General features: G+C 40.5%; 1 protein-coding gene across 2 annotated transcripts in view; it reads right to left on the bottom strand.

Moving 5' to 3' along the window:
* Nucleotides 1-21,398, bottom strand: part of LOC307235337 (lissencephaly-1 homolog A-like) — a 45,115-nt gene that overhangs the window by 13,985 nt on the left and 9,732 nt on the right. For both annotated transcript variants that reach the window (XM_080007378.1, XM_080007379.1), the window contains exon 2: nt 12,609-12,917. In XM_080007378.1, the coding sequence (XP_079863504.1) occupies nt 12,609-12,640 (32 nt within the window). In that variant the 5' untranslated portion in view covers nt 12,641-12,917. The remainder of the gene's footprint in view (nt 1-12,608; nt 12,918-21,398) is intronic.

Raw genomic sequence — 21,398 nt, 5'->3', positions numbered from 1 at the left:
TAAGAGCCAAACTTTTCAACAGTACTGCAAGTGCGTCTCTTCTCCTCCACCCACTGCGTCCGTGTCCGCTCTGTACGTTCTTCTGTAATCCGACTTTTCCTAATTCTACTCATCATATCACAGCGCCATGTTCCGTTTAACATTATCGGATCTTTGATATCACAATCCAAATCACATCCAGTATAGCCTGTTTTTTTCCTTGCAAAAAAACCTGCTGTTATGATGTAACCGGCCTCGTTTGAGACAAATTATTTTTATTTGGTGCTATTCTTTTTTTTTTTTTGTTAAATGTAATTTATTTATAGCCTTAAGAAGACTGAATTCATGTCAAGAAATTCCTATTTTGATTCAAACATTCGTACATTTGAGTTCATTTATTTATAAGGTCATAAAACACATTATTGTGAAGGCAGTTTTCTGTTGATTTAAAAAAATGCAATTAAATAATAGTGTTCCCCAAAATGGAGAAATAATCGTGATCACACTGTTGAGATTTATTGAGATGACTATCATTTTAGCCATAATCATGCAGCCCTCAGCTACAAAGATAACCGTCACAAGAATGCCAACAAGTTAATTATATTTTAGTTAAAGGTATTAAGCTCTGTTGACTTGGCTGACTTTGTAGAACTTAAAAGCAGCAAAAAGAGACGGGCGGAGACGGGGGGGCGCTTACAATCTGTCAGGCCAGCCTGTGCCCCCTGTGCCCTCTGGTTGTGTTGAAGACGGCCGTATTCCCCTTCTTTTCACCGCCCGAATCCCCACCCAGTGACAGAAGCAGGCCTGATTACAGCTCAAGGTCGGTGGGAGGTTATCGTGCCCATGACAGCCTGTCAGGGAAGTGGGGAAGGTCTGAACATATGTTGAAAGCTCGGTTCAGGTGAGAATGCGAGGGAAGCTCTGAAACGCCGGCGTCGTCGTCCTTCACAGCAAAGCCGTTATTTCCATTTCCTTGGCGTCCGAAGAGAATGCGATGATACATACAACAACACATCTTCGCCCAAATTAACAAAAATTTAATACGAGCCAGGGACGAAGCAAATCCAACACCTTTGTGTGAGAAAACAGCAGAGATTACAAAATGGCTTTGTATTTTTTATTTTTTTCTAAAAGCCACTTGCAGGGATCTCACAACTAACCAATTCCCTCAAACAGAACAGAAAAATAACACTTGCCTCAAAACCTTTTATCTATGAGAGGAAGAACAAAGGATTATGTTTGGGATGTGTCAGGGAAAACACACAATAACCAACTACACTAAGTTTATGGTCTTTAAGGCACTAAACTAATGAAAGCTTGCTTAGCCTTTGCTACAGCTGAATGTACACTTCAATCACTTTACCAGATGAATGTGGAATTTCAAAAAGGAAGCATCCATTTACAGAGGCATCAGACGCCCTGATATCGGGAGGCGACCACGTTTTGTTTACTTTAGCCTGCCGAACACAGGCTTGCTCACAAAGTAGGATAAAAGAGCCGTTCACATGAGCAGCACCTGATGCAGCGCATTGCAGAGCGTTGATGGCCGAACTGGGAGCAACATCACCCCTGACATGGTGAGCCACTTTAAATCATAGCACCTTCAATTCAAGTGTTTTGAACTTTGGTTCAATGCTGACCGGTCAGAAGCAGAAACACCTCAAATCAAGGGATGAAAATAACTTTCAATAGCTGCAGTACGTTTTAATACAGCTTCATTATAAACACCACTATAAATAATCATGTTTAATGGATAATCAAGAATGAATGAAATGCATTACATGGGACTCTAATTGGATGACCGAACATATTTAAACATAACAAAATGTTCCTGTTTCTCTTGTCACATTTAGTCAACTGAAGGGAAATGTCAACAAAAACAACGATTTGTTCTCATCACCCACACAGTGCTGCAGAATTAATAACATCCATAACAGAAAGGCTCAATATTCACTTCAATCAGATGCAAACCAGTGTGTAGATTCAAGATGTTTGTTACATACATATATATGTAGTGAAATGACATTGCAACGCACCCAGGGATCATGCACTGTATCTGACTGAAGTGTTCGTAAAGTCACATTTTAAGCAGAAATGTAGAAATAGCAGTATAAGAGCCAAAATGACAGACTAAAATGACATGTACTGTAGCCAGGGCTCCAGACTAACTTTACTCACCATCGTCCCGGAACAGTCTTGAAAAACAATTTTAAACTGTCCCGAAGTGAATGTCAACCGTCCCAAAATCAAAATGTTGTTTCTTTACTCCATGGTTAGTGTATAGTTGCATAATAAAAACACCATTAAAATGTTGAGGAAATTATATTTATTTTGCTCTATTCAAAAATTAGATTTAGAACAAGATTTTCGATTTTTTATTAAAAGACGAATATAACAAGGCTATAAGAAAGACGAATATAACAAGGCTATAAAAAGTTGTACTGCTATAACGCGGTAGGACTTTTCTCCTCCCCTTTTCTTGGCTAGTAGCAGAGAACAGCAGATTGACTGTAGTAAACATTAACAATAATTACAACTTGTTTACATTAATGAAAACCATATTCTTCTTGAGGTAGTGCACTTGTTCAAAAGCCTCTTGAGATTGTCACACATTTACATCTTTACTTTCATAAAAATATTACATGTTATTGTCTAGATAGTACTGTATCCCATATTTACTGAAATGTTTTTGCTTTGTTTTGATATTCCCCTCTGGTCATATTAAATTATCATAATCTTAAATAAGATTATAATTAAAAAAAATGTTGATAATCATAATACAATAATATTTATTAAAAAAATGTAAAGGTATTTCAATATTAATAAATAAATGATTAGATTCCATGTGAATTCTTCAGTTAAACTAGAGGGCTAGCATTAGCTTTGGCATGGGCTTCGCATTGTTCCCTATGGGCTGGATGGCTAGAACGGCTACCAGAGCTGGTGACGAGCCGGAAACCAAGTTACAGAGCAGGAAAACAACTTTGCTGCTCCACAAACCCTAAATTTGTGATAAAAGCCCTGCACGTCGCCCCTGACACAGAGAAGCAGGGCCACGTGTCCCATTCCCCGTTAGCAGCTGCTAGCCCCACCATAACAAACAACCGGAGCAAGTGACAAGAAGCACTGCACTGTGAGTGCGTGAGAAGAGGCGTGGCTATGTGGGCGCTGCAGCGGGGTGTGTGTGTGTGTGTGTGTGTGTGTGTGTGTGTGTGTGTGTGTGTGTGTGTGTGTGTGTGTGTGTGTGTGTGTGTGTGTGTGTGTGTGTGTGTGTGTGTGTGTGTGTGTGTGTGTGTGTGTGTGTGTGTTAGGGTCGTCACGCTTCTCCAAATCGACAATCCAAATTTAAAAAAATCTAGATCGGGGGTGGCCAACCAGTCCAGCACAAAAAGCCAAAAGAAAACAAAACAAACAAACACCATTGTAAAAGATCCGAACACATGCATGCCCACAACAGTGACTTATAGGCCTAATGACATAACACGTAAACCTAACAGTTTTCATTGCTCTTTTGTTACCTTGGTTTACTCACTGGGACACCTGGCACTCTTTGTTTTCCAACTCTTTCACATGTGTGTCCACAAGAACAGAGCCATGTTTTCACTTCACTTGTTTCAGTGTAGAAAAAAAAACAAAAAAAAAACAAAACTGATTCACAGACATAAGTTGACGCAAACATCGACATTAGCTTCAGTGCTGCCTGTTTGACATTGGGATATCTGTCTGTGGGCGCAATTTTCCAAAACTCTGGTTTACTTCTCTCAAAATCACATTTGAGTCCGTCATTCTCAGAGAGTTGGATCATCTCTGGCTGGGACGCTACTTCGCTAAAGGGGCTTTCAAACAATCCCGTTCATGAGTGAAGGGTCTGATGAGGTATGTGATCCGTGGCCGTCTTTTGCTTCAGGTCGCACAATCTGTCCTCAAAACTCTGCGGCAGATTTTCAACCAGTGTCGCGCTCCCTTTTGACACCTCACGCGCTTCTCCTCTCGCCCTCAACAAGGAGGAAACATGTGCGAGCTCTCCCTTTTGAAGATGATGATGGGCCTGGAAGGGCCTCGGGTTGTTGACAAATGTGAAAACACTTTGCAACGGGTCAGGCAGCGTTTTTAAATTTTCCTTGCAGAATCTGGATTTAGTTTTGTTTCAGATGATGCGTCATGTCGGCCAGAAACCCACAAATCTGAAATCCACCATGAATCCATGAAGCTCAGGATAGTCATTAGCTTTCTCTTCCAGAAACAGCTTCACTGGTTTAAAAAGTAAAAAAAAAAAATTAAGTGGAGGTGCAGATCACTGGGAAGGTCTTCATCAATAAATTCATCAGGTCGATTTATTTGAACTGTTGATTGCGAAGAAAATTCACAATTTCAACCACAGGTTTTACGACACGGTCCAAGCTCAGCTTCTTGGATACCAGGTGCTCTCGATGGATGAGTGAAATGTCCCAAAAATCTTCAGCTCTACACAGCCCTACAAGGCCATTCACAGATCCCAACACAGTGGGTGCACCGTCTGTCGCCATCGATGTTAGTTTTGATAATTGCAAATTTGCATTCGCAGCAATAGTCCTGATTGTCTCTTTCAGGTCGACACAATGTTGAGCAGCTCTTCCTTAATTGTGCGAGTTTTCTGGGGTAGACCGTGAAAAATATTGCCAACTGTGGCTTATCTTGAATGTCGCAAGAATCATCCAAAGCAATGCTGAAATACCGGAATTTCCCAAAATCATCGGTCATCGGTGTGCCGTGACAGCTACAGGTCTGACAAACGGCCATTTGCGGGAGCGAGGACAGCAACAACATCTGAGGCAGGTCTTCACAAATTGCCCTTTACTGTATGACTTTTTTAGCAAGAGCCATGTTTCATGCCACCTGTGCTTCGTAAATCTTGGAAAAAAACCAAAAAAAAACGAGTGCGCATCCCTGCCTGAAGCCTCAACGCGGTGAACTTTGTGCTTGCGAAGTTCAGGGCCTTCAAAAACACCTCCGCCGTGTTACCGTGGAGCGAGGTGAAACCCCGGTCCAGGTTTGAAATCTTAAAGTGTGAGAGTGAAGTCTGACATATCAAGCAGAAGTTTTCCCCATTTCCTTCTGCAAAGAAATACAATTCCTCCCATTCAGGTAAGAATTGCCCTGTGCTCCTCTTCACATTTTTGGCTTAGTTTTCCGTTTTCCTGACTCTTCAATCAGTAGCCAGCTCACCTGGCTAACAAACTTGGGTGTCACTGGGTGAGGCGCCGTTGGCTCGAAAAACATACTTGGTGGGGATGGTAGCTCAGGAGGTAGAGCTGGTGGTCTAGTAATCCAAAGGTTGCTGGTTCGATCCCAGGCTCCTCCTGCTAGCATGCTGTAGTGTCCTTGAGCAAGACACTTAACCCCTAATTGCTCCTGATGGCTGCGTCCGTCGGTCTTTGAACAATTGTAAGTCGCTTTGGATAAAAGCGTCTGCTAAATGACTAAATGTAAATGTAAATGTAAATGTAATGTAATACTTAGGTAGAGTATCATATATTTTCACTGGGCCATTGATGTCATTTGCCACTACGCAAATTGGCAACAAACACACACATAGAATGAGAACGTATTTTGAACGGCTCTCTGAAATGAACGGCGCCATGAAATCCAGTTCCCTCCAAAGAGACAATAATTTAATAATAATTTCCATCAGAGGGTTATCCTATGTGTCCTCAAGGCCCGGTGGCAACTGCCGGTGGTTGGGAAGTTCTGCAAGTGAGTACATTCCGTCGGTGATGGTCAGGTATATTTCCCACTTTCATCGCCACATCTGTGGAATTACTGGACATCCTTGGTCAAAGGCGCTCTGTCCCCTGTACACACTGTGAAATGCCGGAGGAGAGGGAGACGCGCTGGTGCGCTTGTGCGTCTTCGCCGACGCGGTCTTCACACGCCCTTACCAGGTTATTTCTCTCCAATACATGCATTGCAGATCCTATTCGTATTTCCTTCCTGCAGCCCTAGTTCGAGGTGGGCCGGTGCAATGTGCGTTGAGGGATGCGGCACAGCGGACCCCTCCGCAGACCGCAAATGTTACAGAACAAACTGTGGGTCTTTATCAAGCCCACACAACCAGAGTGCCGACTTCCAAAGAGACACAGTATTATTATACAGGTTGTTAACGCGAAAAGCGTTAATTGTGAAAACGTAAAGGACTCCAGCTCAGAGTAAGATTTAGTGTCAACATAAATGGCCACACCTTCTCCACACAATTGTGTTGTGATATCGTTTAGAAAACGCTGATCATCCGTCCAGGTTTACATTTGTCTTTATTGTCATAATGTCATTCTTTCACATCACACATGTCGAATAGCTGGGTTGAGTGAGGAACGTTTTTTCCCCCCTGCGACAACAGTGTCCTTTGGAACAATATGAGGTGCTTGAGTATACCTTGACGCCAAGAGAAATGTGACCCGGTTGGACGGCACTGAGGACGACGGGCTGCCCCGTTTGAGGTTCGGCGGACTGTACCCCGCCCCCCCCTATGTTTTGGAAATAAATTGTGTGTAAATAAAACCATGTTTACTTTAAATGAAGTGTATTATTTTTGGCTTAGATTGTTACCATTTGACACAGCTTTCCAGTGCGGCATTGGCTCATGTGTTCGACCAAACCCCATGCACTAATCTCACATATTCCTCTTGTGCCGGTTAGTCCCAGCCCTGGAGTGGGAGCTAAAAAAAAGTCCCTCAAGCCGTTCTAAGAACTACGATCGCTCACGTTCCTGCAGTGCGAGCACAACAAAAAAGGACTGTTCCCCCAAAAGTTCTTAGAGCTTTGAAAAAGTTCCTGCGGTGCGAAAACGCCTATACACTACATAGCCAAAAGTAAAGATACCCCTTGTTATTAATGGGTTTGGCTATTACAGCCACTCCCACTACTAACAGACCATAAAATCAAGCATACGGCCATGTAATATCCTTACACAAACATTTGCATTAGAATGGGTCATACTTAAGAGCTCAGTGACTTTAAAAATGGCACTGTCACAGGATGCCACCGGAGTTCCAAACTGCCTCTGGAAGCAACATCAGCACAAGAACTGTTCGTCATGAGCCTCATGAACTGGGTTTCTATGGCTGAGCTGCTGCACACCAGCCCGACCATGACCATGGGCAATGCCAAGCGTCACCAAGGGGTGCAAAGCACACTGCCATTGGACTCTGGAGCAGTGGAAACGTGCTCTCTGCAGTGATTAATCACGCTTCACCATCTTGCAGGCTATGGGAAGAATCTGAGTCTGGTGGATGCCAGGAGAACACCACCTTCCTGAATCCATGGTGCCAATTGTACTGTTACGCGGTGGAGATATAATGGTCTGGGGCTGTTCATGGTTTGGGCTGAGCCGTTTAATTCCAGTGAAGGAAAATCATTATGCTATAGCATACAATGACATTCTAGAGAATTGTGCATTTTCTAGGGCTGGACAATATGGCCCAAAACGTTATCACAATGGTTTTTAAAAAATATTTTTTTTTCATATTGATCAGCGGTTAGGGCTGCACTCTGAACGTTGACGAGTCGAATCATCAGTCTGAAACCCGTCAGTCGACTGAGATTCTTTAAGGCAAGCGGTCGCTTTTTTGTCAGGCAGTGTGCACGGAGGAACAGGGCACGAGTAGGGATGGGTATCATTTTAATGGCCTTACTACTCTTACTGATAATGCTTATCGATCCGGTACTTTAACGGTACTATTATCGGTTCTTTTTTTTATTTTTTAAAAGAGAAAAACAAACATATTAATAGCAGAATTATCCAGGCCTTATTTTCTGTGCATTACGCATTGAGAGGGGCAATTGGTGCACAACCTGCGCTTGCGTGGCATGGTCACTCAGAGCAGGGTCTCCTCGTCGAGTGTGTGAGAGCCAGGCAGAGGGAGCCCGCCTCGGCCCCGCCCCCCTCGCCCATATCTCCATAGATGGAGCGCGGAAGAGAGAGAGAGAGCGGTCTCTTCTGATAATAGCAAAAATGCTTCTTTGACGAAATATCTTGATCTTATTGTAAGTTAGAAACTGAATTAAGAGCAGTTTCTGTGCTGTAGGATTGACTTTTCATGTTGTGTCTTTGTAGGTACAGGACAAGGGACTGTATCGAACTGTATATAAAATAAATCTCATATTAATCATTATTGCAGTTTTTATCACCCAACCATAGCGTTTCCAACTTTGTGGCAACAGTTTGGTGAGGGCCCTTTTCTGTATCAGCATGACAATGCCCCTGTGCACAAATCACGGCTCATAAAAAAACTGTTACTGACTCTGGTGTGGAAGAATTTGACTGCACAGAGCCCAGACCTGAAGCCCATTGAACACCTTTGGGATGAATAGGAAGGCCAACTGCGAGCCAGACCCCATTGGCCCTATCAGTGCCTGACCTCACTGATGCTCTTGTATCTGAATGGGAGCAAATCCTTGCAGCCACATTCCAAAATCTAGTGTAAAGCCTTCCCATGCACCTATCGGTGTGGTGTTGTCCATATACTTTAGGCCATATAGTGTATGTCTCTGTTGTTAACAACCCAATGGAGTGCTAAATATGTAATGTAATGCCACATAGCCTCTAATCCCAATATGATATTTGACAGAGCATGATGTGTGACAGAACTTAAGCAGACAAAGTCTACTCCCCATTCAGATATTAGAATATTGTCTTGTTTGTTACCTTAAAGTTATTTCTTCACACATGGAATGAAATACCCAAACATCACATTTCCACTATGCAATGAGAACTCCATAGTAAGAGGCAAAAGAAGGACATGTGGGCCAACAATGACTGGAGAGCAGACCCACTGGTTTCCATAGCTACAACAGCCCACAGCTAGATGACGTGATGAAAGCAGGGGAGGGTGAGTAAGAAGGCAATTAGGATGGGATGTTAGAAAAAAAGGAACAATAGACAGCAACAGTGAGAGTACATATTGTTCAGCCTATATTTGCTGAAAATATATTTGCTGTCTTATGGGGAACAGGCCATAATTTGGCTGAAAATTTGACTACACCGACATATTGCTAGAAGTCAAGGCCCATTGTTCTTCCTCAGACTTATGCAACTTTGCAGTTGAATCGAGTTAAAATAAAATACAAAAATCCCAAGGCCCACTGAATAGGGAATCACATTCAAGCTTCTGATGTTTTAAACCTCAAATGAATTAAGGAATGAAAGAAAAAATATTTTAAATATGTCAAACACTGCTTGGGCCCCAGACATCAAGCACATAGTTTTTGGAAATGTGTAGATTCCCCGAGTGGGTAAATCCATCCATAGCCAAGCTGTTGGCTCTAATCACTCCGCACAGGCTTTGCTCAACACACGAAGGCACTTGGGTTGAATATCCGTCCATAGACATCCACCTAACCATGCTGATCTTAGAAGCTAGAAAACCTGCGGGTGAGCCTGTTAATCTATAAATGCAGTTAATGAATATTTTATGAGAAGGAGCCGAGGTCTGCAGACTAAAAAGTTACCTCGGTACAATGGCGAGACATTAAGTGTATCACCTGCTTCCAAATCATTTAAAATAGGAAACATAAAATGAATGAATTTATACTCAGTTGATCGGTTACTTAAAAATCCTCTTAAGACACTGTACATTTGCATAAAAGCTCATAATTCTTTTCTAAAGCAGGTGGGGTTTTCATGAACTAAGCCAGCTGCTATGCACTCAAATATGGACACCAAAAGTGGGTTTCAACCTCTAGGAAAGCAGAAATTGTGGCTTCTGCCTTCATTTACATCACTGGGGTTCAAGAAACTCCCGATGGAAAGCTTAATATTTTGAGTCCGTTCATTTTAAATAATGTTCAGCAAGCCATTCTTTATTACAGATCTAACTTGCCGCTACATGGTCTTCAAATTGCATAAAAACATTGCTAAGATAAGCCTTAAAGTCAACAAGCTAGGCATCACTATTAAAAAAAAGGCAATGCTTCACCAACTATCTACCATCGTTAACACTTTTGATGCTAACTGAGGGCCATATGTTTACATATAGTTACTGCAGTAGTCATGTCCTTTCCCTTTTGATTCATCTTTTTAGATATGGAATGGGATTGTATATAATAATCGATTAGCGAAGCTGCCAGCTGTCTCACAGAGGTTGATACACTCCTCATACTGGACAGCATGTTTTAGAGGTTTCCATGCCAACATCGAAGTGGAAGCAATGAGGAAAGGTGCTGACCGACAAGTACTGGGTGGAATATTTAAACGGCATATTTATATATTTATAACGGAATATTTTAACGGCATTAAAATGTAGTTTTGCCAAATATCAATCGTATCTTTTTTCATATTGCACATTAAAATACTCATATTGTAAAACTGGATCTATTGCCAGGCCGAGAATATATTGGCAAGGAAATCGATGGTGTAATCTTATATTGGGATATCATCATCACTTCTTCATGACAATTTTATAGATATTGCTAATTTCCCATTACCTGGCACAGAACAGGGCTAGAGGATTATCCAGTTATCTTCTCCAATCAAATTTCGCCTCAGGAATTAAAATGAATGACTGTTAGGCACCTCACTGTGCTCTTACTGGTACAAGGTTTAGCATTCATTCTCTTATGTCATCACACTCACAGCCAGGGGACTAGGAAAAAAATTAAGTCACATGAACTGCGTTTTATCCACGGACAAGGAGGCAACCGGGCAAAATATCTTTGAAAATCATTTAAAAAGGGCTAATAGCAAAGGCCCAGCTGCACATGGGTGTCCTCAGGTCTTTCAGTGGAGGTCTGGTTTGTGTTCTGGATCTATTTTTACAATAGGCCTGGGGATGGGTAGAGTCCCCTGATCCTGAAAAGGAAGACAAATGTGCTTTTCTTTGGTTCTGCTCACAAAAATAAGACTTGTTGTGAGGAAGCTGTGCAATCACAGCATCTGACTGTGGTGCTGATATGACCATTAGATGAGACAAAGAACAGTGCTTTATGAGTGATACAAAGTTCTAGGTGTTTCAAACACGTCTGTTTTGAAGAGCAAAAAGACTACTTGCCTATTAAAACCTTTATTTTGGTGCATTTCTAAATGCAATATTAATAACCGTGGCACATACCCTGAGGAGTCCCTGTGTCTACATTAGACAGTTGGATTGTAAAGATAAAGGGGGCGGGGAGCTTCAACAGAATGTCAAGAACATTCATTTGTGCGCTGCCTTCAGGGAACAAACAACGTCAAAAGGCAGGAGGGGGAAGGACACAGTCCAGCACAGTACTTTGGTCAACTAGTTGCTGTCACCATCTCCCCACTGGTTTGTTGCCATAGCTGCACAAATACAAAATGGCTGCTATATTTCCCACCGGGAACATCAAAAGGAGGGTGGTTGGTGACAGAGCTGTGATGGTTAATTGTCAAAGACCTCATGGAAAGTGGTTGCTGTCTTGACGGACAGTTCGAATGGATGGAATGCAACAGATTTCTGGCTCACGAGGCTCACATGGTGCACCAGTCCCAAACAGACTTCCTGTACGCTATGGGGGCAAAAAATGGTGCAAAACACAAACAAACTGAGAAGCTTGTCTCATTTGTACGAGAGCATGCAAGCATTGGCATTCCAACAGACGTCGCCATTCCAACAGCACAGATGTGAAACTAGTCTGACACGGAGTCACATTGTTGAGAATGACAAGTGGTTTTTCATGAGAAAGAGGCCCTATTTCTCAAAGACCGTGGAGGGAGGTAACAGAACATCACGTCAAATGTCCCAGTTCATCTCAATTATTACTCTGCAATGCATGTATCGACATAATACCCGGCAAATCCTGTCAACATTAACCGGTGAACGAATGATGTGTCAATGGGAAAGGAAATCTACGATTTTGAAAAAGGTTTCCCTTCTTTGCTGGGATAAAGGGGTTACAGATCTACGTGAAACGGAGCTCAGAAAATCCCCCCTTCAACAATATCAACTGACAGTGTCATGACCGACAAAGCATGACACAGAACACTGCAAAACAGGCTATTCATTTTGGGATGCAAGATGTGCGACATGCAAACAAAGCTTCCAGGCCGGTGTGACTGCTTAATAAATAACAAAAACCCATTTCTAGGCATAGAATACAACAGACATGTTAAAAAAAAAAAAAAAAAAAAAAAAGGCTTGGTTAAATTAACAATAATAGTTTTCTGGTGGCTGAACAAGTATGAACAGGCCAGGAAAGCAATCACTGTTTGGCATCAGTTTCAAATATTTGGAATAGTAGCTCTTATTTGTAAGGTCAATGCATGTTTCCACAGTCATTGTGATCTTTAAAAATGGGAGTACAAAGCTCTGCATTAAGCCTCCAATGGTTGCGCTTGAAGCAACTGTATGCGGCATCATGTGGTAGTTTAGATTCAACATATTTCTACGGGCTCTGTGGAATTTTGGATAAAAACGAGTCTTGCTCATGTACAGGGACTACAAGTTATTGATGTGTTCTTCTTCAACCTTTTACGACAACCATTTAAATCAAAGCAAATCAGTGTAAATCTAACATCGTGTGAATATAAAGATCTACACAAAATAAAAAAAAAATTAAGCAAGGTTCTGCTCTCCTTTCCACTGGAGAGCAGAACAGCTTGAAATGCCTCGACAATGAATTAATCCATTCATAGAACTTACAGTTCATCTCGTTGTCTCTGTGAGAGCACCATGGCGGCAGGGTGGTGTGGACGGGGCAGGGGTGGGGGTCAGGTAGCAGAAGGCAGGTGGCGTGCAGCTGCTGCGCTCTCCTCAGTCAGGAGATGAGCCGTGCTGGTCCGAACAACACAAGCGAGGACCCGCTTTGACTCCTATCGTAGGCGGTTGGTTAAGTCCAATCAAAATGTCAGACTTAGAGGGACGCAGGAATCTGCCTCCCAACTGGCTTACTCAGGAAACAAGACGGATGGAGAGGCTGCTGACCAATCACTAGCCAGGTCTACACTGCATCTGAGGAGAAAGAGAAAAGGGCAGAAGGACGGGCAGTGTTAGCGAGGAATGACAAAGAAAAATGTTAGCTGGCAACATTTACAGGCCCAAATAATACATTGAAAAACTGAGTGGCAGACAATACCTCTGATAAGAAAAAGGGTTAAATAAAATGAGACGGCACAAAAGATTTTTGTCATACTCTCAATTTCCCTTAAACTCAATAATCTCCCTAACAAAAAAAAAAAAAAAAAAAAAAAGCTAATGGGTAATGGCTGGACGGACATTGGTGAGAGAAACCTTTCTTCGACTGCATCATTCACCCTGTTGGGTGAAAAAGGGGGAATGCACAATACAGAATGGCCAAAGTAATTGGAGCTAGCTCATCAAATTCACTGTCATCTCATTATTGCAGGTCCTTAACAGTCGGCCACACCGATGGCACAAGGAAATCACAGGCGGTTCATGTCAACAATTCCTATAGCTCCTTGAAGATCTATTCGGTGAAGAGAAGACAACACCAATAAAGGTCATGCAATTTGATGCAACAAACAATACAAAGCACTAATTCTCTAAGTCACATTTGAGAGGACAAGTGCTTTACTAAACAAGTAACCTGTAAGAACACTTGGGCAAAGCCACAGTAAGCCTCTTAGTCTACTGGGACCAAGCTGACGGAATCTCTGCCAGGCTAAGTTAACAAAGCTACAAGGAAACCCCAATTACCGCCTGCTGGCAACCTACAATGGCACTAAAAATAATATAGGAGATACAGAAACATGTTCAAGCACCAACCGTGCTCAATTGATGTGTGTGTAAATTGTAGGGATAATAAGGACCAGTGTTCCCCCTATAATTGTACTACTGACTGTCTCCATTAAACAGTAAAATCAAAAAATCTTTTTTTTTTTTTTTTGGTAATGGCCTATTCAAACTGTTCTTAAAACTTAACTGTTTTCCAAAATAGCCTCCTCAAAGTTCGGACCTGCGTAATGGAATGAAGGAAACAAAAAACCTGTGTGTCCTGTGCCGCGTCACGCACGTCAGCCCGTTGCTATAGGAGTTAATTTAGTAAAAACCTGCTGTTTTTGTGTATATACTTTACTTGTAACCGTGGTTTTACGGTGATTTATACCTTCTTTTTGTGGATTTCTCCAGTTGGGGAGAAAGGCAGTAGACACGGTTAAAGGACAAAAATGGGCCAGCAACAAGATCAGAAATGAACACCTATCAAGTGCCAAATGCAGTAGTTATTCATATTGACGTGTTGAAACGAGTTTAAGCCACTGCACACCACTCTGAATTAGAGGCGTTCAAATTGTTCCCAAGATCCAATTGGAACTGATCCTTTAAAAAACAAACAGCATTTTCCTCAGGATATTACAGAGCGGACCTGACGCATGGCCTCGGAAGAGCGACCCAACCTGAGTCTGGTCAGGTATTTTCTGGATCCGAACCAACCCAAAAATTTTAACTGCTCTTAAAATTCAGTTTTTCCCTCGACTGCTCATGTGGAATGAAATGGAAAAGTCTCATAATAATAGCAAGAGCTGAACAAACGATTTTTCCTCGCAATTTGAATGACTGAATTAATTTGATTAGTCTCCAAATAAGATTTCATAAACGTGATAGCCATATCATTTATTCCTGTGTTCCTCCAAACAGCCGGCACATGCAGGCGACAACAGGATAGGCTGAGGGAAAAAAGATCCCAACCATTTGTTTAACCTTCTATTTTTTTGTCTCTTAACACATGTCCCGTATTGTGTGTATATTTACATGATATATTTTTAATTGAAACAAATTCTAACAGAAATAAATGTAAAGTTTAGTCTTCTTGCTGGTTGTTCTCACACATTCAGATGAACAATTACAGCTTTTGATGCACTTTTAAATTAAAGGTATATTTTAAAGGCTGGTTATAAGTTATTGTGTAGGTGTTACTGATGCATTAACAAAATGTTCAGTCCCCTTTGCTGGTTGTTCTGACACATTCACAATCATTACAGCTTTTTCTGAGGGGCTTTTGCCGGTGTAATTAACAGGCAGTTCGCAATATTTCAAAGGCTGGTGATTAGGTTTTCTATTTATCTGTAATGTAGCTCAGTTTTAATCATGTTAGTTATAACATTCTTACTCAGCCCTGGAACTCAAGCCATTTTCTGATGTCCCAAAAATATGTATTTAAATTATTAAATAAGTCAACTAGGAAATTTTTTATTTGAGGGCTGCCCTACTAAATGAACAAGTCAACACAGCATAACATCCCAACGTCAGTGTCAGTGTCGGTACAATCCAGTTTGATGATCAGTTATTGCAACTTGATATTTGAGGCTGGGTACATTATGCTACAGGGTATATTATTCCTAACTGGGGTAGTAAGATATCAACAACATAGATGACAGTATTAAGACCTTAACACAATTATCAATAACCAACTACAAATAATGATAATGAAGGTTTAGAATAGGTAAATTGTCTATGTAAATTGATTAATTAGAATTTATCGAAGACATTTCTTTTGCAAATTCTCAGAGAAGCTAGGAATTATTTTGTTCCAAGAATGTTCAAATATTAAAAATAAAATACGTTTTTCACAGAACTAGTAAAAATTACTAGGTGAAAGTGTCTTTATACCATTTACAACAGCATTTTCTGAAGCTACTGAGGCACAATTTTCCCTTGGTGAAAAATAAAGTTTTATATTATCCAACCCTCCTCTATATTCAAATCTATAAATTTGAATATATTTTACCACCTATAATACTCACCAAAAGACTAGCAAAATAAAATATCACAGACTAGCTCACATTGACCCCGTGGGTTGATTGTTTTGTAGTTTTGTTTGCACAGTATTTATACAAGTTGGAAGACACAATTTTGGGCATCTTTCTTTGCAGTTTATAATAATAGGTTTGTTACGTTACCCTGCGCTGCAGCAACCGTTGCAAAGTTTACATATGACAGTCTCCTAGCTAGTGTCTGTATTTTTTCCACAAATCCAAAACAATTCCACATTATAGAGGTAGCAATGCTTTAGCCTGTCACCCCTGTCATGTTTCATTTAATCATAAAGAGGCATGGCTCTTGCAAATGTCTTGGGCCTTTGCGCTGCAAATTAAGTAACAGTGGGCAAACAAAAGATTAGAAAGGATTACAAATCATGTCTTTAAAAATGTAAAATTTCCCTGTTGTGGGACTAGGTTTATTTTATCTTAAAATAGGGATGCAGCTATCCGACTTTTCTCAGTCCCGATGCCGATACCTGAGCCAATACTAGGTACCGATCAGATAGCAGTTTTGAATTAATAAGCTGTATTCCTCACTGTGAGGAAGAGACTGGGAATCATTATTTTATGTGTAAGGCAACGCCAGGCTTGACTTAAAAATTGCTTTCCTGACTGAGTAAAACAAAATGTAACAAATATATATACAGATAAATTGACTGAATTTTTATTTATGATTAAAAGAATATATAATTGTGGCCCACAACTTGGTGAAAAAATAAAATAAAAATCTTCACAATTAACAGGAAGTACAATTCAAGTGGAAACCTTTTGATGCAGTTACAAATTAGTCAGGAAATAAAATTCCAGTATTAAACAATACAACTGCATCAAATGAGAACAAAATGTAAACATTAAATCCCAAAAGAGTAATAAACTAGTGCAAACAAACTTGATAAATTAAATCACATTACACACAAGTAGTATAAACAAGTAACTTGGCAAAAACAAAACATTCAAAATGAACAGGAATCAAAAAGTCTTTGTAAATGTTTAGCGCAAATAGGAATTTAAAGTCCAATTGCGCAGCTCACTCCTGGAAAAAAAAAAAAAAAAAAAAATCTCACCCGCCTTCTGCATTGGGGAAAATAGCAATAAGTAAATGTAAAGAAAGCCAAAAAAAACCCCAACCAGCGACCCGTGCTTATTTCAAGCGATTCTCCCTCTGTGCACAGGCGGGGCTGCACGAACTAATTTATGTGACTGGACTCAAAGTTACTTATTGAGAAACAAGTTTTTCTTTACAAATTTAGACTCGATAATCCAACAATGACATAGCCGTCAGTGCTGAAAAGTAATAGATATGTTTAAACCCAAAATCGAATCGTGACCTTAAAATCGAAAGTCAAATCAAGATTTTGGCAAATCTTGACACCCCTAATTGGAACCGGTATCCGATGTCAGTACCGGAGCCTCCCTACTTTTAAACTCACTACTATACATGGCACGGCACAACTAATTCAATTATTCTTCGGGCTTGGCTTGCTGGAAAGCTAAATCACTCAACTTCAGGGCAACTCAAAGTCAGTACAAATTAAGGGTGGATAGCTGAAAGCAGTGTTGGCTGATATGGATCACAGATCACCGGGTCTATTTGAAGCCTTATATTTATTGTGTAGCATTATTAATTTATTTTATTTAACTATTCTTAACAACATTGTATATTAAGTATTACAATTAAGAGATGAGAAAGTATCATGAATTGACAACTGTTTATTTATTGGCAGGCCACATGTGCAACATTTTCCACTTTCTTAGAGACAACTTTAACAGCTTCGCGCTGAACAATAAAGCTTTCCTGTGGAAAAAAAACAAATACAATTTTACAAAATAAAAATTGGAATAAACAGTAAATGTGCACAACACACCAAGTTAGAAAAATAAATGATATATATTAAGGCAACAAACACCACACACAGGGCCTCTATTTACTCCAACTTAAAAAACTGCAACAAAAAAAATTCTATAGCCAAGATATTGTTTTAAGTCAGTCAGCCTTCAATTTTTCTCTGCATTAAGGAGATAAAGGACCACGGGCAATAAAGTGCACAGTGCTATAGCCAAAAAAATATTGTTGAGAGAGAGAGAGAGAGAGAGAGAGAGAATTCATATCTAAATTTTTCTTTATAAATATAAGGATCTCTGCATTTTTGGCAGACAGCTTGTTCCTCTTCTCATCTACAATAGGCTTGGGGCGATCGTGCAAAACTTTGATGGGCGATTTAAGATTTTATCGGGCGCGCGGTGGGGTTTGCGCGCGCATAGAAGGCAGTGTAATGTGGCAAATCTGGTCTCCCCATTCCAAAACTGCAGGAGTTATTCACAAATAAAGTACAAAGACAAAAATGTCCAGTTTTTACTCAATTAAATCCCAAAGCAACAAGAGACGTGCGTCCCCATTGTCTTGGTTGGAACGGAATGGCTCGTTATTTTTTTAAGCGTTAATGGGTATCGAGGAAGTGGATTGTCTGGGAAAGATATATATTTATGAGGAACACCCCACGAACCTCGCCACACCTGCGATGTGGGCACAGTGGCTCCGCTGTACTGCTCCGTTTGCCCAAGAGCGGCAAAATGCCTAGAACTCCAGAGCTGGGGGTCCATGGGCCTTTTCTTTTTTTTTTTTTTTTAAGTCTCTGTACAGGACTAAGAGGGGAAGTGAGATCTGATCACCAGTGGTTACTTGACAGCTCTGAGCGGCGAGGGGGAGAGCCTCCGCCCGCTCACTGCCGCTCCCCCTCTCTCCACTACAGTTTCAGAACACGGTTAACTGCACTTACACTTTTTCAACCCTCAACGCTGATTCTCTAGAAGAGCTTGATGACATTAATAATCATTCCATGCATTTACATTAATCACAATGTGATGAATAAGATGGAATTTTGATTAAGAGGCAGTTGATGCATCGGCAATATTTTGATTCCTTCAATCAATCAATCAAGTTTACATGGCTCATTAATGGGTCAAAACATTCAAAAAGACGGGTGAGGAACTGACTACCATTCACCGTGTTGATCAATGTGGATGTAAACATGCTCTGGTTCAACTGGTAAATCAGATGATTCTGGGTGAAATGCAGAATGAACACGGCAGAAACAAATACAATCAAGGCGTATAGATCCCAGGGGTCAATCGAAAGATTCCTGATTGAGTTATTACAAATACAGTGTTTACATGACAGCTAGAAAATAAGAAAAATGACCTTATTCAAAATAAAATCTGATGTGAACAAATTGCCTGCCATTGTGGCCCTTTCCATTGTCTGTTGGAGCCAATCACAAAAACAGCCACTATGAGTGCATTCATGACAAAACAAATGTATACAACCGAAAATTACTTCATAACTATGAGTCAAAATGTGTCCAAGATGCATTTCAGGGCATTTCAGAAGTGATTAGAATGCCTTGAGTCATTGTGTAGTCACATGAAAGTGCTCTCTACAAGCTGAACAAGTCGGACTCAAGCTCAGTGTAATGGACAAACGACGATCTGTTCAGTGAACAAGATGCCATTTCCAAGAGGTAGGAAAAAGGAAAAAGCAACTCCAGCACCTAGGTCTTTGATGTGTTTTGCGGTTTGCTTTAGGACCGGTTCAGAGTGAGAGCCAAAATGCATGTTACCGCTAAAAACATTCTAAAAAGGTCAACTTTGTAACTTACCACAAAAATTCAAGCAAAAAACAAATCTTAACATCTCTTAAGCTCACATAGAAATTGCATTTACATTTCAATGTGAACATTTACATTACAATGCAGAGGTTCAGAACACGGACAGGATTTCTTCAGGAACGATCTGCGATCTGTTCCGCAGCAAAGAAGTAGCAGAAAACAGAGTTAATCAAATACATCTGAAGGTTTTATTGCATCCCTTTTTCTGGGCTTATTTTTGTGAGTAACTTAAGATTAGTGTAATAAATAACTTATCGGGGCGACAGTGGCGCAGGAGGTAGAGCGGGTCGTCCAGTAATCACAGGGTCCCTGGTTCGATCCCTCATTCCTCCTGGCAGCACGCCCAAGTGTCCTTGAGCAAGACACTGAACCCTAAAGTGCTCTCAAGCTGGTGTCGCTGCCATCGACGTATAAATGTGTTTGGGTGAATGTGAGGCGTGTATTGTAAAGCGCTTTGAGTGGTCGCAAGACTGGAAGAGCGCTATATAAGATGCAGCCCATTACCATTGTTTATTCTAAAGTCTAGTTTTGTGAATGTTCTTAACGGTTTTGGTGTTTTTAAAAAAATATATATTTTCGTTATTATTTATAGTTTTATATTGAAATATATATATATTTATATTTATTTATTTAGTTAATTATTGAGAAACAAGTGTTTTTCATTACAAATCAAGACTCTATAGTCTAACAGTGGCATAGCCGTCAGTGCTGAAAAGAGATAATGGTTAAATCGAAAATCCCACTGTGACCTTAAAATCGAAAGTCAAATTGAGTGGTGGATTTGGAAAATGTGTTTTCCATCTGTTGATAGTTTTTTTTTTTTTGTTTTTTTTTGTTTTTTTTAAACAAATATATACGCTGGAAAGGCATCTGTCAAATTGATAATGAAGCAAATGTTATGTGACATGTCAGCCATTTCATCCCACTGTATTGCACAACAATTCTTAACTGAGTTTAAATTACAGATGTTAACAATTGGTCTACCATTAATTAATATCTAATAAGAATTTAAGCGATAAAGTTTATGTGTTATCAATAAGAACTGAACAATCTGCAGTCTTGTTGTCATTGTATCAACAGGAGATTTTGGGGCACAGGGCGTTTCGAGAAAAAAAAAAAAATACCCAGCCAGGAAGTCGTAACACTCACCAGAACGACAGGGGGCAGTCAAGAAAGAAAATGCCCAGAGGAGCAGGAAGTAGTAGTGGAAGTAGATGGAGGATTCCGTAAGAACGATAAACAATAAACATGGCTGCCCGTAGAAACTCTTGATGCCGAGGAGGAAAATATATGTTTTTGTTGCTTAACAACTAATACTGTGTTCAGGTAGACGGGATAAAGGCACTTTCTGAACGGCATGGGGAGAGGGGAAAAAAAACCCGGAACGAGGGGGAGGTACGACAGCAAATGTTGCTATGGTGATGACTCCAATAAAATATATTAAAGAAAATTATTTCAGGTCTGTTATTATATAAGAATTTTAGTAATGTTTAGTCATTTTATTAGCCTCTTGTTGTCCATATGTGCACCAGAATTTCAGGTGTTATCTGTTACGTAACACCCGTCTCACCCGCCAAGCAGCTCAGCGAGTCTTGCCACGAACTACTCCATTTTTAGATGAAATGAGGAGAAACGCTCCTCGCGCCAAGTCACAAAATCTCGGCCGTGTGCGACGTTGCGTAGGTCCCCACGCGCCATGGCGTCAACCGCCGGTGACGTCATTGGCTTTTATGTTATCCATTAATCAACGATTGCTGTTAAGGTTAACAAGGAAATTCCCTTAAATTTGCATCCCTAGTTTAAATATTGAAATTAAGCCAGAAGGATCGGTAAATGATGTCGAGAAACCATCTCCGGTGTTACTTTCCCTGGAACGCTCAAACGGACTGCTGCACTTGAATATAAATAGAGACCCATTCATTCATGCTTTAGTGTTCTCTTTGGCATCATAATGCTTCGTAAAGTAAGAAGTATGCACTCATATGAACTGAAACTAAATAACTTTCCCAACAGCAGTATGGTCTAGACAGCCATGTCCTTATTTTCCA

This window comes from Zeus faber (genome assembly GCF_960531495.2).
Source record: "Zeus faber genome assembly, chromosome: 9".
Lineage (NCBI taxonomy): Eukaryota > Metazoa > Chordata > Actinopteri > Zeiformes > Zeidae > Zeus > Zeus faber.
The sequence above is the reverse complement of the archived record's forward strand: the minus strand, read 5'-3'. Positions and strand labels throughout refer to the sequence as shown.